A 24365-nucleotide genomic window follows, 5' to 3' on the forward strand; every position below is an offset into this window, starting at 1 on the left:
GAGGCTCACGAGACCCAATCGCCATCAACACCATTGTCTACCCCGCGAGACCTGTCGCACCTCTTCTTGTAAGCGGTGTGACAGAGCACTACTGAGGTGCGGGTGCGGATCCGATCATCGCTGGTCTGCATTCTGGTGATGGTCTGATCATGTGATATCGCGTCAAGTCTAAGCTCAGCGGATACATTTACGTCAACGATCTTTTCTTTTCTCATTCACGATCGTATTTCGCACGCTACAGGCCGTACCTGCCCTCTCCACGACAACTACCGAGATGACACAAATCAACGCAGCCGCGGCTTCGCCTATCGATCCGATCGCTTTTACATGTTCGCTTCCGTGCGTGAAATGAGCAGCGATCCGTCTCATCTCCCAGTTCCGTGCCTGGCGCTAACAGTCCCATCAATACAAGGTAGGGGCTCTTCCATTGTTCTAGATGCTCTTGTTAGTTTGAGCTTGAATCATCTCGGTTTCACGTCTTTCACGAGTCAGCGATTATCCTCTGTGCCGCGTCGCAGGCAGTCCACGATTGGAGCATTGCGTTTCGATGGTTCGTTAATCTCATCCACCGTTCATCGAACGATCTCTATATTGCACTGCATCAAGCCACCATCTCCCATCTCTTTCATTGACGCGCCTAAACTTGAAGTCGTGACGAAGATGACTGCGACACCCATGCAGGTACCCACTTAAAGTGGTCTAGTCGGCTCGCTTCGTCCCGACCGCGACTTTCCAGCCCCTAGGACGTACCTTGGAAGACTGTCTTGTAAATGACAGCGTTATGCGGCGCCACGGCATAATGATTTCCTGCTATTCGACAACTGGAGCCACAGACCCCCACGCTATGTGCTGTCAATTCGCGCTCTACTTACGGCCTTGTTTTGGACACTTGCCCCTAACTCTTCCTGTCCTTCCAATGCTTCCGGCGGATTGTACGACTTTGACCTAAGCAGCACACGACGGATTACTATCGAACCCTCTACGGTCAACCCGCTGTTCTTATGCCAACAATGCTCACGAGCGTGTGTGTGTCAAGCTGAATTGACACTAGCAATCTATAGAGAGCCAGCATGCGTACAGGTGATGTGATTTCCTTGTCTACATCTGGCCTCAGGAAGTACATGATGTTAAAACCAGTCTTGGGAGTCGCTGAGATCTGAGAAGAGACGAGGAGCGCTGGCTTTATCACTACGGAGGTCGATGAGGAGTACTACCGAATGGATTATGTCGGCAATTTACGGCCCAGACTACGACATCGTGCAAGACGTCTACCTGGAGTCCGTCAAGAATGCATGCGCTAGATGGTTGACCCCGCTCATAGCGTTGTTAGTACCGTCCTCAAGCCACGAACATCACCGGTCACTAGTAAACAGCTTCCCAACCAACGTGTGCCTCCTTTGTTTTGCCAACGATTTCCAAGACTGGAATACCTACCGTTATACATATTTTCAACATAGCGCTGAACCACTTTTGCTATCCGTCAAGCACCAAAATGCCTAGATTCAATTGCCGCAGCCGTTTTCGACGACGGTCTACATCATCTCCTGCAGTCTGCCAAAGGAATTGTCTGCAATGACACCAAGGTTACTGTGAGAAGGATACGTCCCTTGTGCCAATACTCTCTGCGGCGGTCTAGTCGCCACTTGCGATAGTGGTTGTACCCATTCACTGTATTGTCGTTAATGTAACACAGTTGTCAATGCTCTCGAACCTATACTCAACCAAAAAGACATGGTCGTTATGGAGGTTAGAGAACTTGAGCAACCTACGCTTATCTACGACGCTTGGGAACTGCGCTGTTTGGAGTCGATGTCAAGTACTGTAGATGAGTTTAGCAAAGGCACTGAACGGTCAGTTGATAGTATCGAGACTCTCATGTCAGGCCACAACAATATGCACAGATTCTCTTACGCCAAAATATTACTGTAAGGGCCATCGGGTGGAAAATCTCTAAGCGGTACAGTATTTCATTTCCTGTTAGCCTATTCATAGTATTGTTCGAGTTTTCAAACATATATGGAGGCATAATACTCCCAGTTGACATATCAAATGACATCTTAGGTTTGCTATAAAGACCAATCAACACACTACAACACACTACAACACAAACTGATCTCCGAGAATCCTGCCTTTACTTCTCGCCAGAATCAGCTGTATTCCAATTTCCGCTTTGAACCCCATCCGGCCGCCCAAAGCGCAAAGTTCAGCGACTGCAATCTTGCGCTCAAAACATTGATCTGAAACTACCGCAAGCTCGTGGAAAGAACGATGCTCCTAGCAACAGAGACCACCACCACCAAGGCAGATAAAGCGCAAAGTGCGACCAGAGAACATCTCGATACAGTCCTAGATTAAAACGATATTATGCAAGAAATCGCTGTTCTAATCTCGAGCATAACTAGGTAAAGCTAGGGCCCTGTTTGCCTTGCTCCAGGAGTAAATAATAGAGTCGGAGAAGATTGACGAACTGCAGCTGAAATTATCGCATAGTTCCGATACTGGCTGTCAAGGTCTCAAGACTAGCCATATACCTATACTGGCTGGTATGCAAATGCTGGGGTGGGTAAAGAAGTTTGGTGCCTTTGGTGAGGGTCCCTATGGTTTCGTCAATGAAGTCAACAAGATAGGGGCGGGTAAGCTAAAAGATCATGATGCGGTTTGGAAGAAGGCGGCGGGTCTGAATGGCGATTCTGGAGATGATGAAGAATCTATCAAGCTTGTAGTCATATGGAGTGAGATGAACCTTTGAAGGCAACATGCAACGGTGGTAAATTCAGGCGGTTACAGATTTCATAATAAGTGGATAGTGCAAGAAAATGGCTAAAATCAGGCTCACATCATTCGCGAGGAGCTGAGACTTGACACATGATATGGTTTTCCGGACATCTACCTGCCACATTGCACAATTGCCCATGATGCGCGATGTCAGCTTTCTAAGTTACTCGGCCGTCGTCAGTTCTCGTTAAGGTGATACAAAAAAGAACACGGCACCGCCTCACTTTCGAAGCTTCATGGATTCTTTACCTATTCTATTTGTCATTCTACGTTGATCTGCAACACCGGGGACCACGTCCACGTGGAACGGAACATAAGAAAACGTGGTACGGAGCAAATCCGGACACGCGGAAGCAGCCACGTACTTGAGATGAACGTCTTGTTATCCGTTTCATGATTAGTGCGGCTGAGGAGTGGCGTGCACGTCATCCTCTTGGTTGCTTTTTCCCGCCAAGAATACATCACACGGTGCACCAAATGAACAAGACAGAACAGTATAGTAAAAAAAATGCTGTTTCATCGACCGAATACCCGGGCTGAACGAGGCTGTATATGGGTTGGATTACTATTCAAAAACGTGTCGTTTTGAGGGATGTGAGGTCATTTGACTTTGAGTTATGTGTAATATGTTCCCGGGATGACGTCCTGGACGTGATGAAACTCCAGAAGACGAGTGTGAGCAATCACCTTTCTGTAACGGATACTGTAGGTAATCGAAACAGCTTTTGAACAAACCCGAAAGACTTCGGGCTTTTGACTTCGTGAGAACCATTGTCGCCGACCCCCCCACGACGCACAAACCTTCTCTTTGCATATGTATAGCAACTTGTCGGTACGAAGACCAAAAGAAAGAAGAATCTCAAAAGAACCATCCAACCATCCCAGGTCTAAATACCACCTCTCCCAGCTTCACGATCAATAGAGAAATCAAGCACCCATTCGCCCTTACAACCCTACAATCAATCTTCCTATCCTATACAACCATATCAATAACGACCACAACACCAAACCCCTACCAACCAACTACTTGTACTACGATCAAAGATGCCAGCAGCAACACCCTATCGCTGCTCTGGGTGCGATTTCCCCAATCCCGCTTCGCACAACGGCCCCTGCCTGAACAACATCGCCTACTGCCCCAAATCAAAGGGCGACTGGTTCTGCGCTAAATGCCCTAACATAGTGCCAATCGCACTAGGTCCCGACAAGGACGGAGTGTACCGCTGTGATAAGTGCAGGGCGCCGTTCGACCCAAAGTACAAGTACACACCGCCGGTTCGGAGTTGGAGCTCGGCGGAGAGGAGGAAGGGGACCGAATACGAAAGGATGGGGGAGAGATGATAGATACGGAATGGACTGCTCGACAGTGAACGATCAAAAAACATGTGTTGGGATTATGCCCATGGGGACGAGCATGCTCTCGGTGTAGTGGATGTAAAGGCGCACCTCGTTATGAGACGAAAAAATGGTCCTTGGCATGGCGCGCTCAGGTGCCTCGGAAGGACTTTGGTACGCCGAATACTCTGTACACTAATTGCAGTAAGAGGAAGCCGCGGGATGGTAACTTGGTTCAGGGATACGGAGTTTTTGGGACGGGCTTTGGGAAAGGGTCTAGTGTGCAGAAGTGGTTGGGATCGAGAGTAGCGGAAGGAAATATGTTTACTAAATTGAAGAAACAAATTATCAATGCGCTGATTTCAGTGTTCTTATTCATCCGTGTATTGTTGAGCATACCATATGCTTGTGGCTTGAATTACTCTTGATGTGTACAGTCGCTTCGTGCACCACTCACACCGATTGCAAAGTCTTCGCGTATCCGTGACAACGCACTTTGCTCCTCATCGTCTTCGACTTCGTTATCGACCTCGAGTTCTGCATCGCTGTTCCTGCTATCCGCGCCGTCGCTGCCATTCTCGTCTGGAACCTCTTCCTGCTCCTCGTCATTGTCCGATTCATCATCTGTGTCGTCTTCTTCCATTTTGTTCGCATCGCGAGGATCATGACCAAGCTCAGGTTTTGTCTTGCGCTCGAAGTCCTCAGCGTGTGCATCGCGGAAGATATCGCCGACGTGTGTAAATGCGCGCTGCAGGGGAGATGGGCGAAATTCGTCCAGGGGACCGCGGCGCTTGCGAGCAGGCGACTGAGACTGTCCAAGTTCTGCTCCTGTGGCTGTAGCAGGACGACGAACCTGGTCCTCTGTCGGTGTCCGTGGACGATACTCATCAGGCTGTTCCTCGTCAATCTGTGTAGGCCCGCGCGGAATGCCCGAGGTGTGGTCTTCCTCTACCTCAGCATCCATGGGTACATAGTATGGCAGTGGTACATCCCTGCTTGCCCGGAATCGACCAACGTTCGTGCAGTGCTCGTTCTCGACACGGAAGATGGACCACATGCCTCTCCTGAAGATCTCACTGAGCGAGACACAGAAAGAGGTGACAGCCGAGTGTTGTAATTGCAGAGGTGTAACAGTATACATCACCCAGTTGAATCGTAGGATTGGATCAATGCACATGGCAGTGTAGTACCACCACACCTTTTTGTATCCGAGTTCCTTCCGCAAGAATGGGTGCTTGGCATGCGGGTCACCGAGACTCCAGTCGTAGTAAATGTCCCAAAAGCTCGTGTAGATGCCGTTGATGGTTGCAAAAAGTATGAAGACTGCCTTGGTGGACGTCTTCTGATCCATGCGGTAGATGCTGATGGAGGCATAGAACAGGATAGTCGCCATGTACTTTCCGCCGTTAAGTAAATGAGGGAACTTATTTCCGGTGTCTTTGTAACGACGCAGACATTGCATCAATCGCCATATACCTGGCAACGTACTGAGAAACCCGGTAATGCGCAAGTGAGATGAGTTGCATTGCGGTGGGTTGTTCCAGTCGTGCGCGTAGAGACAAAAGAACAACGCGATACCCTAGGACTTTCAGTATTGAGACAAGGATGCGTTTGGCTGACTTACACTCATGCTGTAGGTGAGGGAACAGAACATATCGCCGAGGTAGAAGTCTCGCCATTCGACAGGGTAAATACCAGCGAGCAACAGGCGCCACTGGTATTGCGTTAGTAGAGATACTATCAAGCGTGACTAGAATACTGACTAGCGAGTATAGCAACCACATGCGGGTACGGAAGTAAAATATCTTCAAAGGATTGAATAACAGCAAAACCGATATGCCGATGAGAATGACCGGATAGTAGAGGTAAAGATTGTCTCCCCCAACCTGATGAAAGTTGATTTGCATACATAGTCCAAGCATGAACAAAGTCCAGCAAGGAAGCTGTCGTGGGTTAGTGTTAGAAACAGTATAGACATGGTCACTACTGACCTCTGCAAGTTGCCTCCAGTCCAAGTGGTGGCGGGTATCATATTCGAAAATGAAAACGTAATTGATCTTGTGCTCGTGCCAGACCCGACACGCCATGCAGAACAAGAGAAGAAGAAAGTTGATCAGGAAGTATCCAGCGTAGATCTGCAGTAAATAGCTCGTGTTCATCGCAAGCACGGAGCCGTCAGGATCATGCAAATCCGTTATCTGACTTGCTTTGATGAGCCCCTGGATGCCAAGTATGGTACCCGCTGACAACAGCAGACCGTTACGGAATGTGTTGTCTGTGTAATCGCCTGCTCGTGCGATCTTGATGCGTAACTTCCCGATGGCAACTTTATGGTTGCCTTTCTCGAAGTATCTTGCATATAGGTCCTCGGTTGCTCGAATGTGTCCCTCGATTACATCGCTATTCACAAACCAGGCTTGGTTCACCTTCTCGTTCATGTAACGCGATGACGGTCGCGCGTTGACGGTTTTATCGTACTTCTTGTTGATCTTTCGGAAGGCAGTCCGGTTCAGTAACGCATAGGACTTCAGAAGCTCCAGCCCTCGATAGTACTCTTGTAGTGCAACCTTGAGCTTCCGTTTCGCTGTTTGATACGGCACGTCAGGCAATTCGGGCCGTCTGGTAAAGTCGCGGCGACTATCGGGGTGGTCTTTGGGCTGGAGTGCTGCTGGCGTCGCAAGCTGTGTTATGTTCTTGGTGCTCTTCCCATACTTGCCCGCGTTGATGGCGTCTAATGCAGCATCTATGGGGTTAAGGAAAGCATCTTTGAGAGTGCCTCCGTTCGTCTTGTTGACCTGCTGATTCTCGTCACCTGAGCTGCTATTTTGGCCGTTGCTCAGGACATATTTCCCATCATGCTTCTTGCGAGCCTTGGCGTTCATCTTATCGGTCTGGCGCTTGATGACATCGTCGATACGTCGGTCCCGCATGATGTGAAGTTGGTCGCGGAGGACAGATAGACGCTTGGTAGCCTCGTCTTCCTTGTGCTTGTAGAACGTCTCGATCTTATCCAATTCGCCATCAAGAAAGTTGAAGAACTCGGCTTGGCGGAAGTCGAGATCACGGTAGGCTTCGAGTGGGACATCACCCGGGCTATCTGGAGGTGTCTTGTTGCTTAGCGAGAACATTCGGCGTACTGACGGACGCGACTTGTGCTGGGTGATGGGTCCTGGCAGGGAGTTCATGCGCTGGGGAGTGAAGACGCTCTTGTATCTGTTTGGCAGCGAGTTGTGATGCTTGTTGGGCGAGACAGTCTTTCCGATTTCGAAGGCGTTGTCATTGCCATCTTCGTTTTCCACAGGAGACGGAAGCTTGACTGTCTTCTGCCTCCGCAGTGACGCGCCTGACGCACCTTCGACTTGTGGGGAGACATTGTCGGGATCGAGAGCTGCGCCAGGGAGCTTCAGAGACGGCGGGGCTCTGGCTTTGGCTGCAGAGCTGTTCTGCGTGCCACCAGACAGATTCCCACCAAAGCTGCCGTAGTTGTTGGCCCAGTCTCGGCGATCGCTCCCGCCCTGAGTCAATGGCTCTTCTTCGGGTGTGCGTCCAGTCCGGTCGCCATTCTCTCGCTGCTGCAGGCTGTGCTGGCTCCGGCTGTTCGTTATGGCAAGGGCCCTCAGGTCTCCGGGGTCTCTCGTGCTGCCCGTTTCGCCTTGTCGCGCATGGTCGCGATTGAGGTACGTGTATTTCGGAGCCGCATCAAAGGGCGAGGGGAGGACGTTGGTGCCGCGTCGCCGGAGTCGTGGGGTGGATTCTACGTTGCGGAGGGCCCGACTGATGGCCTTGAGCTTCTTTTTGCCAACCTGTAGGCATCGTCAGTCAACTGCGGTGGTGCTAGATATGGGCTAGCGGAAGTCGGCATCACCTTGTAGTCTAAGTACTTGAGCCGCCACTCCGGAACGAGATCGCGCTCTAGTTCTCTGTTGCAGTCAGTCCTGTGGCTGGTGATACTCGAACGCGCTGTCTCACTTCGCAAACTTCATCACTACGTCGTTGGCGCGTCAACCGCGAAACACGATGAAAGGAGGGCACAAAAGCGCGTTTCTTGCAGGCTCATCGGATCCCACAGGGTGACAATATATCGGGATCCGACCTGTTGAATGTGTGTCGGTGACCGCGAAGATGGTCGTGTGCTACTTTCGAGCACTTCGAACGTAATGCGAGCGCCGTCACGCTGAGGTGTGTCTATCGCGGAGGAGATTTGCACGAATCATGCACGCACTTGGCAAGATTGGCGACATTGGCGACAACGTCATACCTAGTCAGGCTGTGGACCCCCTCATTCACCCTAATAACAGGACCCGATCCGAATGTATATCAACACATCTAGGCATAGCAGTGGCTGACACCATTCGCGAAACACGTTGACAGTTTTGAGAGGCTGACCAAAAGCAAGGGTGTGCATTTCGATAAGCTAGTCATTTATTGGTTTGTTCATTCCTTCTACGAGACTGCACCAATCATAGTCTTCTCTGCTCCGCTACCATCCGCGTCGCTCGAACCTCTCTGGGCGACCATATTGCTGGGGGTTGTACTGGTCGGCCTCCTGGTTCTCGATGTAGTGCTCGTCGTACATGCGCTCGGCGTGTTGTTCCGCGCTTCGCTTCGCCTTCTCGCGGTCGAACCAGTCCTCGCCCTTTGTCTCAGCAAGCTTGTCGACCTACAGATCCCGATTAGTATCCATCTCGTCTTCCTACGTACAAAATGCTTACCTCGGCACCTGCGAAGCCAGCCAGTAGCTCTTTAGCGAATTGGTGGGATACGGGCTTGCCTGCATTAGGTGTCAGCGTAAGATGGCAGTCACAAGAGAGGGAACACTTACCCTCCTTGCGCTGATGGTCCTCGAAAGCCTTGAACCCAGCGAAGGCAGCTCCTCCAGCGATCACCTCATGTCCCAAGCTAGACTTGTTCTCCTCGAAGTTGTCGTTCTCGTATACCTTCTGGTAGTTGTCTTCGTTGTTGTCTGTACGATGAAGATTAATATCAGATTCTCTTGAACGATCAGGATGGAAGACTTACCCCAGAAGCCCATTGTGAAGATATGAAGTGGAAATGTGAATACAAGTAAGGTTCTTTTGCTGTTGAAGTGTTGAGAGGATAGTGTTTGAGTGCAGTGTCCTAGAAAGCGTACCTGACCTCGCTTTAAGTATCTCTCCGCAGCCAGCTGCTGCCGGTCGGCGTCATAGGCGGCCAGCATTCATGCAACTGTTGGCAGTACCAAATCATCCACCAGGGCCGATCGTGCCCCTCTCTTTCTCATCGCGCAGCCATCCAGGGACCACTTGTGGCACAGCTATGAAGCATACGCAGGGTCCTTGAGCTCATTCTCGCGCCACATTACGCGCCAGCGCACGAACGGCTCCATCTTAGTGGACCATGTGTCGTGTTGGTATGTTTGGAGTATTATGATCAGCCAATTGTGGTATAGATGCGTGCGTAATGAGCCAGGATGTGGACGTCAGACCGGCGGGATGCACGGCAGGCCAAATAAGCTTCCTTGGTAAAGCTTAGCCTCGCATGACAGAGCGGCTGGAATCTGGTATCGAGGGGCTGGAGCTGTAGAAAGCTCCGGTCGTAAACGGCTGGACGTACAGAGACCTGCACGACAGCTTTTGTTTTTGTACGAAGGTCCAGAACCATCTGTGGGTGAAGATCCGCGTTGTTGCTTGATCTTCCTGTTGAAAGCTTGGTAGGCTAGCGAGCGAGCATCTCCCGAAACTCCGTGATCGTACCTGTTGCCTCGAACTCCACCATGTGCTCAGCCACAACGCCATCTTCACAGCAACATGCCGGGCCGACTCCCTACCAAAGCTGACTTTCCGTCGTCAGCGACGCTCAGCATCACGCCACGTATGTCGCATTTGGCAGTGTTACTCCTACTTCTACTGACTTTTGCAGCACCGTCTTCGCAGCCGCCCACCAACATCTTGATCCTCCTACACGGACTCGGCGATACGAACGCACCCTTTACGAAGCTCGGTGAGCAGCTGAATCTACCTGAAACAGCGTGTCTCGCCTTACAGGCACCGAACCCCGTGCCGTTCGACCTCGGTGGAATGCACTGGGGTGAAGACATGATCTTCGACTCCAGTACCGGCGAGATGGACATGGATACCGGTCTCCAGGGGTCAACACGCCTGGTACTAGACCAGATCATCCGCGAAGGTCTCATTGGGAAATGTGGCTACAAAGGACGAGAGATCATGATCTTTGGATTCGCGCAAGGCGGCATGGTCGGATTGCAGGTTGCAGCCGAGCTCGAGGAAGAACTAGGCGGGGTAATAAGTATCGGTGGGCCACTCTCACAATCAGTGTCCCTGAAAGCTCTGCAGAACAAGAGCAAGACCCCGGTGCTGGTGTGCAAGGCAAACAAGAAGTCTGCAGTCACGGACAGTGCTACGACGAAGCTGAAAGACGCTTTCGACTATATCGAGTTCAAAGAGTGGAAGAAGAACGGCGACGGTATGCCAAGTAGTCGCGAAGAGATGCTGCCCATTATGCAATTCTTCGCACGCAGGTTACGAAGTACCAAAGGAGTTCCTGCAGGTAGCGTTGAGATCAGTTAGGCAAGTCATTGATCGCGCTCCGAAAGGCCTTAGTATGGTGAACGACATCTTTCACAAGACCATCATGGACGTGTGGCGCCTTTCCAAGTGCTGGGTAGGTAGCAAGGCTAGATGCCAGAGTTTGGCGACTAAAGCGGCTGCGATTAAATCGAATTCAATACGAAAAGCTCACTGGTCTCACTCCATCATTGTTGCTCTTAGCCCTCCTGCTATCGCTCCTTCCCATTCTCGTGATGCGCGGGGTGTGGTCCAAGCTTCTTCTACGTCACCCGTATTCTCGACCACCATTCGCTCGTCTACTTTGAACCTCTTAAAATCCTCTCACATCTCTCACCGCCAAACACCATCATGGCAGTGCCGAGGAATTCCTTACGGGGCTTTCTTACACACGCGAGAGGCGCTCTCCGGAGCGCTATTGAAACCAGTCAGAAGATTACATTCGTCATTGGCAATGAGTCTGCGGGTGAGCATGACTTCTGCTCCACAATGGCGCTCCAAACTCATGAATTACAGACCTTGATTCGATGTCATGTTCTATTCTATACGCGTACATTCGGTCTATGTCACCGCCCAAGAATGCCTTTAGTCCAATTTACGTGCCAATCACGAATATTCCAGCTGCTGATATTCAGCTAAGGCCGGAATACCTTGCCGTATTTAAACACGCCAATATTGAGTCGAAGCACTTGATCACGCTTGATGACTTACCCGCGCTATCCGACATAGAGTCGAAACTTGCACCTGAGAATACCAAATGGATTTTGGTAGACCACAATGCTCTGCAGGGTCAATTAGGCAAGATGTACGCTGAGCGCGTCGCTGGCGTCATTGACCACCATGATGATGAAAAGAAAGTTCCGGAGGACACAGGTGAGGAGCCGAGGATTATCGAGAAGAGTGGCAGCTGCACTAGCTTGATCGCAAACTACTGTCGGCCATCGTGGGATATGGCTTCGCTATCTGCCCTGTCTTCTGGAGCAGCTCATGCGCAGGGTGATAGCATGTCCAATGACGCTGCCTTTGTTCAGCGCTGGGATGCGGATATTGCCCAATTAAGCTTGGCCAGTATTCTTATTGACACGGCTGATCTCCATGACGAGAACAAAACGACCGAGCATGACCGTAAGGCTGTCGAGTACCTGGAAGCTAAGATTATGCTTTGTCCCCAGCTAGCTGCAAGCTTCGACCGAACCAGCTTCTACAAGGAGATCAATGCAGCAAAGAAGGACATTGGAAGCCTAAAGCTGCAAGACATACTTCGGAAAGATTACAAGCAGTGGGACCAGGGTGGTCTGAAGCTCGGCGTCAGCTCCGTTGTCAAGTCTATCGAGTTCCTCCAAAACAAGGCTGGTGACGAAGCAAGCGCTCAGACAGCTGAAGCATTCCCCGCAGCGTTGAAGGAATTTGCAAAGGACCGGGATTTGGACATGTATTCCCTGATGACCACATCCACAGGTTCAGATGGCGGTTTCCAGAGAGAGCTGTTATTATGGGCCTTCAACGACGGCGCCGTGTCAGCTGCCAAAAACTTTGCCACGAATTCAAAAGACGAATTGGGATTGGAGGAGTGGCAGAATTCCGACGACATTGACAGCAAGAGGGAGTGGAGAAAGACTTGGTGGCAACGACAAGTGCAGCACAGTCGGAAACGTGTCGCACCTCTACTCAGGGAAGCCATGACTTGACTATGGGTGCAAGAGGGCAAGCTCTGATGGAGTCGTGAAGACCATCGATCGGGTGCAATGGTGCCGGTAGAGCGCTACGCTGGCGCGTTGGTGTCGGATTAGCGGGATCACCACACTTTCCTATGTCTTGCATTGTAGATAGGCGCTTAGCAGCAATTGGGCACGTAAGCGTCAGCCCAAGTGCCGTTGGGTACGTCGGTGGGCCATAGGTACCTGAGGAAGGAGCGGTCTGTATGCGGCAACTCGTGGTGGCGGGGTATTTCGCACGCGACTAGGACCGGCAGATGGGCACAACGATCTCCGACACCCAAATTTGGGGACATGTTTAATGGAACATTTCAACGCCCACGCAGAAGATTGTTATCTCGTAATATTACGATCGCGATAGAGCTGCCACCCACTAGGACGCCGGTGCAGACGCAATGCTGCTGCAAACATGCAAAAGGAACGAAGCTCCGCAGCGTGTGCAGCAATAGCTCCAAGCAGAAGATGCTGCAGATAGTTTAGTATGTGGTGCGACAGCGAGGCTCATTGGACGGCGACGGCATATACATGGCAAGATGATGAATGATCTGGAGATTGACTAGGCACTAGCCATGCACTGGGATATGAAGTGGGAAACCATGGGTTCACAGCAGTGCAGCGCGATGCTTTGGCGTGCAGCATGTTGCATGGCATGGTCTTTTTTGACAGGAATGCGCTGGCAGCGCAGGGGCAGCGCGACTCCACTCGACGGCCGTCACGTCAGGAGGGCGAGAAGACATGCGCTTATGTGATTTGCTGGGCGTCGCCCTTTGTTTGGCCTTGCAGATGCGCCAGAGCAGCGTGTTTGAGAGTTTACGAGCTGCTCTGCTGTTGAGCGTCGTCTGTCGTGGTGACGGAGAGGAGGGGTAGCGTCTCTGGGCGGTCGCAGAAGCGGCCAAGCCGATACCCTAGTCTCTCTATGGCGACATGGCTCGCCAGCACCAGCGGCGGGAGAGCATCGCCGAAGCTTCCAACAGAAAGACGACGGTGCCGATCAGAAGCGTGCGTTGTCGACGAGTCTCTGTGCGAGGCGGGGATGGCTGGCCATGCAAAACGTGTGGGCAAAAGAGGGTCCATGGACCTTTCAGAGCTGAGGCATTTGGGCGGTCGGCCCTCATTCGTCCCACAGCGATGTGCTGTTCCTGCAAGTCATCGCCTGGACAGTTCCATGGCGATGTGAGGCCGTGGGCAAGTCTGGCGGTCTGCCATGGCCACCAATCTGAAGCAGCTCCCCCGCTGCAACTATACACGGTATATCGCCGCTGGCTGTCCATCACCGCTTTCTGGTCGCTTTCGCGTCTTAGCCTTAGTATAGTCAGTATAGCTAGCATTAGTAGGGGGGCCGTTGAGCTGCAGTCGTGACTTGCCCGCCCTTGTTACAGGGACTCGAAACAGGCGCCCAATCACACCTACTTGGCCTCGCTACTCTGTATCATTACCACCTAAAGAGTCAAGACGCGCCAGCGCATACGTCCAAAGCTGTGGAGAGGTCGCGCCCAAAGCAGTCCCCATTCTCCCAATACCATCGCTCCATCTGGCAATGCCGTAGGGGATCACTGCCATCTTCTTGAGGTCCGCACCTTCCGTAGGGCTTCCATGGGGCTCCCTCATGGCGACATGATCCGACGAACCCAACTCACAGCCTCGCCGGCGCAGGCTGGCAATACTCCGCGTAGGTGCTTTTCCCTCCTTGGGCTTTGTGCTCCTTGGTGTCCTCGAGCGGTCCAGCGTCCAATAGCTGGCGCGAGCATCGATGCGCTGCTCTGTCCATGTACGATGAGCTGGCAGGCGAGTTGACGCTGACCTTACTCGTAGCCGTGTCGCCCACCGTGACGCATGTTTCGTCCAGAAGCCACACGCCCTCGCACACTACCGTGACTACTTCTCAAGTCGACGACCCGCCCACTGAGGCTCCGCCCCGGTCGCCCTCACCTCGCGCTCCCAAGCACCTGACGACCACCATGGGGAGTCGACCTGGCGGAACGCCAGACGTCGACAACGACCGCCATGGCCACCAGACACTCCAGCGACCCCAGATGCCCGCCTCCATGTCTGCACCCGCAGGCCGCCTGCCTCGACTGCTGCCCGCCGACCTTTCTTCCTACAGCGACTCGTACCTGCCGACTGCAGCCATCCCACCGTCTGCGACTTCCCTCGCCGAACTCGCTCATCTAATACGCCTCCAGGGCTACCAAGAGCAGCGCAAGACCCACGCCCGCGTGCGCCTACACAGGTGGCTGGTCTCTAGCGCCCTCTCCGCACGTCTGGTACACTGCGGAGAGCTTGCCTACCGCACGCTGGTGGATAACTTCCGGTCGGACGACAAGAAGTCCTTCGCATCCCTATACAATGCCCTGAACGATGTCCGCAACTCATGCGATGCCACGAGACAATACGCCCTTTTGGAGCCGGATCTGGAGTTTGGCAAGTCCAAGAACATGAAGAGCGAGAAGCCCCTCTCTGCTTCAACTTTCCTCAATGAAGTTCCGTCCAAGATTTTGGACAATCTTCTAGATTTCATTTCTGAGATCCGCACCAATCCTGAATTTCTTGCTGCTCGCATTTCCAGTCTTTCGCAGCAAGAGCTCACTTCTCTTACGTCTTTCCGTCAGACCATGGATCCCATTGACTCGGTCATGTTTGCAAACGCCCGCAGCCGCAATGCATCCTCGCAAAAGCCCCAACAGCAAGGAACGAGTCCAGTAGAACGTCTGTTGTCTTTTCAGCGCCACGACCCGTTGTCTGCCCTAGTCTACACCATATTCGCCAACTCGTCCGGACCCGACTCAGCCGAGGACCTCCGCCGCACTGATGTATGGGCCACTGTTTGTGCCAAATTAATCAAGAACAACAACCCAAACTTCATCAGAACTGTACTTGATGTCTGGGCAGGTATGCGAGAGTGGCCTGGCAAGACCAATTTGGAGCTTTATCTTATGCAGACCCTACAGGACGGCCAGTTTCTGCTAGAGAAGCCAGAAGAACAGGCAGCACGACCCGGAATGCCGGTCCAACGTTCGACCAAAGATACCATTGCAGTAGACGAGTTCTTTGACAAGGCTGTCAAACGCTTGTTCGAAGTCGTTGATGATGAGCCTAGTGCCGGCGGTATCCCGGAAGGCGTCCTAGAAATTGGAAATGCCATCCTCCGAAAGCTAGAGGACGAGAAGAACGTCCGCAGGGCTTCTCAAAACTTCTTCGTTTCGCGTTGGCTATTCTCTACTTTCCTGATGAACGCCATCATTCATCCTGAGGCATGTTTACCCTTGTCGATACGAGGTTCATGGCACTAACAACAGCTAGACTCACGGTATCATGATAGGCCACCACATCAGCGAGCATGCCCGCATAAAAATTCTGAAGGAGGTTGCCATCCGAGCGCAGAAATACGTCGTGGACATGACCTACAACTGGTATGATCCGATTCCCAGGTAACACTAATATCATCAGCTAACAACAAATCTAGGCAAAAGAAAGTACCGATACTTCCAGAGATCCGAACACATATCGAAAACATCTTGGCCCGATTTAAGCACACTAAAACTCCCTCGAAGCCAATTTTACTACCTGCAAAGGCCATCACGTCACCTAGGGAAACTGTGGAAGTTCAGCCCTTCATTGTTCTCTCTCCGGCAGACATTGTGACCTTGGTTAATGCCCTCTTCCCAGAGCGCCGACCATCATCGAGCCATATGGACAACGACAGCCAGCGCCGTACTGGTCTTGCTTCATCTGCTTCATCCATGTCCGGGATGTCAGTACCATTCCGGAATGCCGCCGCTTCCGTGACTGATGCAAGCTCTATTCTGAGTGCCAGTGCCTCTTCCATGACCAGTGACCAGACGTCGCGAGAGCCGCTCCTGGACGGCAATCCAGCATCAACCGACTCGGAAAATGAGATGAAGCCAGTACCAACAGAGCAATACGGAAAACAGCTGCGATCAGCGTGTTCTGAGATGACTCGCATTCTAGGTTTCGAGGCGACATCGGGTTCATGCCATCCGTGCGCAGAGCGATGGGCTGTCCTTTACATCTCCGCTGATGGAAAGCAGCTGAAGCCGCGTATGCGCAAGGATTTTGATGATGAAGATGAGCACGATGAAGATTCACCAGACAGTGACAGCAGTGACGACGAGGATGGCGGGAACAGGTTCGATCTTGGAAATGACTACCACCAGTTGAAAGAGGCCATTGCCAAGCTGGTTGAAGAGTACGAGATTCCAAAAGAACTGGCACCCGACAGCGAATCGAAGAATTTCAGCAACCGAATGACAACCCGCAAGAGCACACGTGGACGCGGCCCGGTACGCAATGTTAGCGACAATCTTGGCTCACGCAATCCGTACAACTCAACACAGAGCCAAAGTCAGCTCACAAACATGATTGCAAGTCAAAGAAACGTCTCATCTCGACGCTCACCACAATTCCCAAGGAGCCACAGCAACCCGCAAGTCGGCGAAAAGCAAGAGAACAATTCTGTTCTTGTTACAATGCTCGAGACAGCCATGTACCAGTGCCAAGCACGATCTGATTTCGTCAATGCGCACATGTACTACAAGACCTTGCAAAGTTTGAAAAGACTCAGCTCTCCCACATTGGTCAAGAATGGGTATGCCGCTCTCCTCAACTACTTCTCTCGCGGTCCGCGTGATCTCCTTAGCAAAGCAGCCAACGCCATCGAAGAGTTCGAGGCCTGGTTCGTATGGCTCAAGCAATCACAGGAGCGATCAGATGGTATGGTTGAAGAGATGATGATTACATTCAAGAACCTCCGCGACAAGATGTGGTACATTACAGATGTTCGTACCTCGAAGCCATACGAAGACGCCAGAAACGTCGCGCTTGCCCTCAAGATCATGGAACAACAGTCGAAGACGCTTAGTACCAGAGGTCCTTCTGGTTCCCAGCCACGGAGCACCAATAGCTTCTTACGGCAAAATGAAGCTCAACTCGTTGACCTCATGTCCGCCACTCAAGATTTCGGTGGTCCAAACAAGCTGTCCGATGAGCAGTCGCAGATCACCCTGAAATGGCTCATGCAATACGGCGTAGAGAACTTCTGCAAGGGCGAAGAGCGGATACATCGTTTCTGCCTTGAAGTCGACAAGTGCGTCACTAAGATCATTGGCGAGGGTGTTCTGGACGGACCCGTTCTTTGGTCCAGCGACTTATACAAGCGCGATCAACAAATTCTAGAAAGTGGACGACAGAAGGGTGATCTGTTCTTGACTGGTGTCGGCACGCTCTCTATCGCTGGCGACGAAGAGTACGAGACCCATGGCCGGCCTGGTTCACGTAGTCATGACTTTTCGCAACGACCAAGCCAGGGCAGTCTACGTGCCGCAGCCAACCGAAATGGATCTTCCAGCTTCGATCAGAGTCCCTGGGGAAGGAATCCCATGGACTCTCACGACTACTTCGGTGGCTCTTCACCTGTCTTGTCGATCGACTCTGTGGCTACTTTCTGGTCGCCGTTCCAAACTCAAGCGCAGTCGCCCACCAATGCGACCAGCATTCGTCCACGTACCGCATCGTCTTCAAAGGGTACAGTGATGCTGAAGCAATCTGCAATGGTCAACGAAGACAAGCGTCGTTTCATGCTCGATTTGAAGCAAACACTCACAGGCCTTCTCTTGAGTGATCTCGGAACGATGGTTTTCGCCAACGGGAGCGAGACCGACTCGTGGTTCTGTGGTGATCTACTTGACGACGTCTTCGAGCGCAGGGACGAAGAAGAGCGCAAGCGCAAGAAGCAACTTGCCAAGAAGAGCATGAAGAACATTCGAAAGCAGACGCTACCTGATCAACGTAACCTGCCCTTGGAGACGCTTGGCCGCAACGAGCGGGGTTCAGCTGCCCCACCTGTTGCGACATTCCAACATGCTAGCGCATCCGATGCTCATCAATCAGCTGGTGAGCATTCTTCAGCCTCAAGCGATGCAACTTCACGTTCGGTTGGCAATGCCACAGCGAAGAAGGCTGGACTCCTCGAGTTCCCCTACAACGTTGCTTTCCGGCGGCTGCTAGGCAGATTTCAAACACATCCCAATCCCTTCTCCAAGCTCCATGCATTGTACGAGCTGGAGTTGCTCATCATAGCGTCTTTGTCTTCTCGAACAGGTCGCTCCTACAATAACCGTCGCGAAACACTTCCTCCAGTTCCCCAATCGCCTACTCTTGGCACCATGCCGGAACTCAGCTCTCGTGAGCCAGCTACGCAGACTTCTCGTGCACAGAACCTGGAAGAGGCAATTGCCAACTGCGAGGAACGCCGCTCCCACAGCATGAATGTAGAGCGCGCTAGCAACGCCTCTCCTCTGCCTCGTAACGGTGCACGCTCTCCGGTTGGACCACCAAGCACAGACATGATTGTTGAAGTCATCCAGGGCCTCTTCCGCGATGCCAACATTCGACCCAAGACACTGTTCCGAGACCTACAATACATAGCATCTTTTGTACCCGCACAGATGCTGGACAAGACTGCGCGAGGCAAGGCATTCTGGGATGTTGGCCTTGCTGCCCTTGGCCTCAAGCAAGATGTCTGCCGGATCATGGTTGAGCTTGTTGACGAAGTCATCACCCAAAACTCTAAGCGAGATGCAGGCAAAGTCAGCAGTGGTGGTGCTGCCGAGAAGGCGGGCGTACCATCCACCGCACTGGCTCCGGTCGACGAACCACTATCCAAGTACACTATGGAGGATGCCGGGCGCATGCTTCTTATTACTGCCAAGGAAGGCGACGCAGTTGCTGAGCGTGAGCTTGCCATCTTTTACCTCACTTCACCCGAGCTCGTTCATCGCACTGTATTGCCACTCACCAGGCCCAGCGAGGTCTTCAAGACTGAGCTTCTCAACCGTGAGAGGAGAGCGTCACAGGATCCCGCTCGCAGCGATCCAATGACCATGTGTGTTGCACAGCACTGGATGGAGCAGTCCATGAAGGGTGGCGATCAACTTGCCGCCAAGTACTTGCGCCAGCGCAGCGAGCTGGAGAACATCAACCCGAGTAGGGCATAGTATGTCTTTTTCCGCATTTGGTGTTCGACTCTGCATTGATACCCCTGTCGACCATTCCTATTACCATCGACTGCGCGACTTTGTTTTAAGTTTTTCGTAATACGCGCAATATCGTTAACGGTCTATATAACATGACGGCCGGTCATGCATAGCGAGGAGTTTCCCATTCTGTTTTTCCATCAAGGTTTTCGACTTTAAGCAAGCATGATTCCCCCTGTCGCCTTGACTTTTCGTTCGCGTCCATTGTTCTCTTCTTACCTTTTACTCTTTATACCGGCGCAACATGAGGCTCAACGATATATGATGCTTGTAGATCCATGGAAGGGTACACAGATGGTACCAATATACCAAGGCTTAAGGACATGGGCTGGTTTGGCGATACCCCGTTCCCAGATGTTCAACGATAGTTCATATACACGAGATAGGACCAAGGATACGACAACGAATCTCCTTGGACATGACATATTTCTGGGCTGGCATCTGATGTTTACATATCATATAGCGTAGATCTTGCGGCCAGATATTAACCTTTGAATGAAAATCTGCATGAAAAATTAAGTACTTTGCACCTTTCAATTTCCGACTTGCTGTGCTCGCAGTCGTTTTTAGACTACATACTCGTATTCATTCTTCACTTTCGCTTCCTCGGCAGCGTTTCGCCCGGCAGCAGCAGCTTCTTCCAACTGCGCACCGGAGTTCCGGCTCAGTCTGTTTGCCTTCTTCTGTTTCCTCACATGTAGCTCATCGCACCTATCGTTGTCATCCTCGTCCGTCACTTCCTTAGCCATCTCCTCCCCGTCTCTACCAACGGCCTGCCAACCTCCCACATACCCTTCCTCGCTCTCCAAGTCACCCCTGTCTTTCCTCTTTTTCAACTCACTCATGACATTTCCCAGCGTCTCTTCTCGTACACCCTTAAATCCCATGATAGTCCCACTCTTCCTAACAAACAGCTCATTCGGCACGGTCTCCTCAATCCACACCTTCAAATCCACCAATACCCTTGTACTCAAATCCAGTACTTGTACGCAAGTCACTGGATGAATGATCCACCAACATGCGCTGTGGAACGGGCTGGTCTGGTTGGCGGCGGATGCGGGTATACTGTCGATTTCCTCGTAGTAAGCGTGAGTTTGTGCCATACCTAGGGTAGAGAGTGGGGAGATCTCTATGCGGGTACGTAGGGGAAGAAATAGCGTTTGAGACGGTGGTGATCTGGGTCCGACGCTGGAGTCGTGGTATTCAAGAAGGTGGGGTGGTGCATCTACGCGGTTTAGTTTTGTGGTTTTTGGTTGTCTTGAGGGAAACAGAGTGAAGACGACATCTAGAGCACGATTATATAAAGACATTTGGTGCGGTAAGAGCGACATGCTCTTAGTGTTTTGCGAGCAGGATATCAAGTGGCTGGGGGATAGGATTTGAGGTAGGCTGTTAGTTGTGTGAGCAAACTCTTATGTCAGTTTGGTGGGATTCGGGACTCTGCGGTGACGTGCTGTTGGCAAGTCGCTTTAGGTTGTATACGGTGACGTTGCGCCTTCACCGTCGGTAGGAGTTACACACGAACGAACTGGAGTGAATAGAATAAGATGGAAAAAGGCGCGACAATAAGATACACCTTAGAGTCATCGGTGAAAGAAGGAGAATTTGATACAATTGGGCTAACATCCTATTTACATCAATTTCCAGATCGAGTGACCATAGTTACTTTATACGCATCTCGGCAAGATGTCCGACATTGACTCCATTTCATCACACATCCCTCCATGAGCCGGATTTAGCCCCAGGTGAGTCCTCTGGACTGTCTTCAGCATATGCCTGATAGCTCGAAGGTCTTGCTGTTGCCTTCGGCCAGTTGAATAGTCGAGTTGGGTTTTGGAATGGCACGGTCTGGGAAGCGTTAGAATGTCCACAGACAGTGCATCGACAATCTGAGGCTTGATCGAACATATCTTGAGTGTCGTGTTTAAGTTTCGCAGCAGTTTCCCGAGCGGATGAAGTCCTCTGCTCACGGCCTCGAAAATGGGTAGCCCGCTGCCCAGTGTTTTGGGGTGCACATTCTTTGACTTCCTTTGGCTCAGATACAATTGAGGTTTCTTCGAAAGCACTTTGGGGTTCTTGATCGCTATAGGTTTGATTGCGCTCTTGTCTCTTGGACTCGGAGAGCTTCTTAGCAGCTCCAGTTCCTGCCATAGGCTCCCATTCACGATCAGAAGGAAGTAACGAGTTGCAATCATGGAACATTGACGACTGATGGTAACCAAGTGGTTGCTGCATGTTATGCACACACTTTGGCGTTGCGTGTCCTGGGAACGTAGACTTGTCAACCTCCTGGTCGGATGGTGGCTGTACAAATCGAACCTGGCGCTCTGGACCTTGACCAGAATCCTGAATTTGTTTCATGCAACCTTCTGACGAGATATAGCATTCTTCGGCACATTTTTCAGGATGACAACAGGGCACTGTCTGTTTGACAGTCACCTGAGGAGTACGATAATCAGGCTCATTGGGGAATGTGTAATTGAACTCGTCGTCGCCCCATCGCGAATGATCTCTCCATACAGATCGCCCAGGGAAACTCTTAGGATTAGTCGACTTGATGTTACTTACTTGCTTCAGAGAATCTCTTTCTGACGAGCCCTGGTCGCGCATAGCTTTGTATGATTTGAGCAAGTACAGATCGGCATAGGGCACCAGGGAACTGTTTTCGGCAGCCAGACCGTAACATATCAGCCCTCGCTGATAGAAGTCTTCCCATGCATGCAGAGGCTTTGGAGAATATCTCTCGGTCGCCATCGTGAGCTGACGAGTACGTTGCTGGATCTTGGTAGGTTCAATAGTCTCCGCATCGAGTCTTGAAGTCCGCGAAACCCGGTCAGGGTAAACTTTCACATTCTGTCCTTGAATGCTGCGAGTACCATGGTGGCTGTTACTCTCAAACTGAAAGACTCGGTCTTGGGGTGGGGCGAAATTGAGGTCTGGAAAGTAATCACAGAAGTCCGAAATCTCGTTGTTGTTCGCACAGGCTGCCACATGCGTGCTGAAAGGTTTATTAGACTCAGATTCCATATAGTCCGGGTCTGCGCCTCTGTACAGTCTACGATTGACTGGAGTATTGGGTGGGGCGGAAGCGTGCTCAGTGGGGGTGCGGTATATAGAATGGTAGACGGAACGGGTGCTTGCAGGATGTACCAGTTCGAAGTATTTGGAAGTAAGCCCCTCAAACTTGATGACATCCCAGTTCCAATGGAAGTCAACTGGATATTGGTAGTCATCGAATATTGGGAAGCCCAGACCAGCTGCCCAACCATGCGTCTCCAAATCGCCAAGGCACCTGGCGTTTTCGAGCCAGCGCACTATGATCGACTGCGCTTGCAGAACATTCTCGAGGGTATGGTTACCCAGGTTTTCTGCAACCTCATCTTGTATCGTATCCAAGAAGTCATGGAGGGCTTCTAGCTCTTGGGGGCGCATGGGATGCAGAGAGCTTAAGTCGAACGGTAATGTGAAGTAGAGGTCATCACCAGTCGGAATATGGACTACGTACGCATCTGGATGCGACAAGAAGTCACGACAACGCTGGGCATTTGGGCGTAGGAAAGAGGGCATGCTTGGAAATGTTGAGTGAGGCTTGTGTTAGATGATCTTGGGACAAAGAAGATGCACGTCTTTGCTACTCTGTAAATTGATGTCTCGAGGATTTTGTGGATATTATTATTGAGGAAAGATAGATTTATATACCTCTTATGTATTGCTGTTTCCTTGTTGGTGTCATCAGTTATTGAAGATCTCAAGAGACTGTGTTTACGTATCGTGTTGGCCTCATACACCAAAGAATGGAATAAACACTGCGAGTGCTCGCGAAGCTTTGCAATAACCTGGAAAGTTCCGCAAGCATAGCCATCGATTCAAGAAATAATGCAACAGCTCCTACGTGCTCTTCATGCAAGCGAACACTATCTGTATGTGAATTGATGTTGTGATGTCATGCTGCGACGCTAACAATGGACCGAGGTCGCGGTTGTGACACGTCGATGCGACTTTACAATATATCAACGCTGCGCAATACTACGGCAACACTACGCATACCCTGCTTCATCGAATCGCTCTAGATGTAATTTCTGCGATAGTGCTATCTACAATAATCTTCGCGTAGCCCGGGTGCTCGAGCATGATGAGTTAGTGTACACTGTGTAAAAGCTTCTCACGGGCACTCACAGCATCCGGAGCGTTTTTCACATTACACAGTATTCATCGACCCATTTGAGCCTATGATGAATGCTCGATACACTATAAGCAGTAAAATATCAAGTGTACGATACCGCCGTACTGATTAATATGCAGAAGCATTGAGCACATTCCTCTACTATCTCCTCCAACACGTTTAAACCGATCGCCATTTTATGTTTAGATTTGGAAAGGTTTCCTTCCGCTAAAAATACGAGTTCCTGGTATATGAACACGAAGTACGAGCTCTAGAGCATCATCAACGCGAGCCAAGGTTTCTTGCACACGAGCATTGAACTCTGGGGTTCTATCGACATGTTATCGCTCCTCCTCCAATTCAGTGCCTAAATTATGGAGGCAGACTGGAACCAAGTTCTGGAGCTGCTTACGAAGGATTGAATGCACGGAGTGCACGACTAAAGGTCCCTATGGAGCGGTGCCAACAAATGAGCAACAAGAGTCAGATACACTCCCTTGAAGTTAAGATAATTGCAGTGACGCTGATACCAAATATATACATTATAGCACAGAAACTCTACGACAATTAGCACAAGGGCTCATCCATTCTTTCACTCCTCTCCTGGATGCATGATCCGCTCGATGTTGCGTACCGTTCAGAGTTGCTAACAATCAATCCAAACTGATGAGACTGACTGACTGACTGATTGCTTGGCAGTCAGTTCAGTGTCAGTTTAGAGCTCTCGTCTTATCAGTCAGTTCAGTTTAGAGCTCTTAAACTG

The 24365-nt window shown here is 51.2% G+C and overlaps 6 protein-coding genes across 6 annotated transcripts; 2 read left to right on the forward strand and 4 right to left on the reverse strand.

The window, feature by feature from the left end:
• Positions 1-4528: 4528 nt before the first annotated feature.
• On the reverse strand, positions 4529-8093 carry J4E82_008621 (uncharacterized protein; the record flags this gene model as incomplete). Its single annotated transcript, XM_051734852.1, has 6 exons — positions 4529-5689; positions 5735-5824; positions 5874-6053; positions 6102-7913; positions 7976-8030; positions 8089-8093. 6 exons carry the CDS (start codon positions 8091-8093, stop codon positions 4529-4531), a joined length of 3303 nt encoding a protein of 1100 aa, XP_051585433.1.
• Positions 8094-8590: 497 nt separating this feature from the next.
• J4E82_008622 (uncharacterized protein) lies at positions 8591-9142 on the reverse strand (the record flags this gene model as incomplete). Its single annotated transcript, XM_051734853.1, has 4 exons — positions 8591-8770; positions 8823-8881; positions 8933-9073; positions 9130-9142. The coding sequence occupies 4 exons, from the start codon at positions 9140-9142 to the stop codon at positions 8591-8593; spliced, it is 393 nt and encodes a 130-aa protein (XP_051585434.1).
• Positions 9143-9896: 754 nt separating this feature from the next.
• Positions 9897-10676, forward strand: J4E82_008623 (uncharacterized protein; the record flags this gene model as incomplete). The annotated part of the gene is made up of 2 exons (XM_051734854.1): positions 9897-9960; positions 10009-10676. The coding sequence occupies 2 exons, from the start codon at positions 9897-9899 to the stop codon at positions 10674-10676; spliced, it is 732 nt and encodes a 243-aa protein (XP_051585435.1).
• A 3670-nt stretch (positions 10677-14346) lies between these two features.
• On the forward strand, positions 14347-19401 carry J4E82_008624 (uncharacterized protein; the record flags this gene model as incomplete). Its single annotated transcript, XM_051734855.1, has 3 exons — positions 14347-15664; positions 15708-15798; positions 15852-19401. The coding sequence occupies 3 exons, from the start codon at positions 14347-14349 to the stop codon at positions 19399-19401; spliced, it is 4959 nt and encodes a 1652-aa protein (XP_051585436.1).
• A 605-nt stretch (positions 19402-20006) lies between these two features.
• Positions 20007-20543, reverse strand: J4E82_008625 (uncharacterized protein; the record flags this gene model as incomplete). The annotated part of the gene is made up of 1 exon (XM_051734856.1): positions 20007-20543. One exon carries the CDS (start codon positions 20541-20543, stop codon positions 20007-20009), a length of 537 nt encoding a protein of 178 aa, XP_051585437.1.
• A 607-nt stretch (positions 20544-21150) lies between these two features.
• J4E82_008626 (uncharacterized protein) lies at positions 21151-23007 on the reverse strand (the record flags this gene model as incomplete). The annotated part of the gene is made up of 1 exon (XM_051734857.1): positions 21151-23007. One exon carries the CDS (start codon positions 23005-23007, stop codon positions 21151-21153), a length of 1857 nt encoding a protein of 618 aa, XP_051585438.1.
• Positions 23008-24365: the final 1358 nt, after the last annotated feature.

Source organism: Alternaria postmessia, assembly GCF_024291825.1.
Source record: "Alternaria postmessia strain BMP 2775 chromosome Unknown scaffold_71, whole genome shotgun sequence".
NCBI lineage: Eukaryota > Fungi > Ascomycota > Dothideomycetes > Pleosporales > Pleosporaceae > Alternaria > Alternaria postmessia.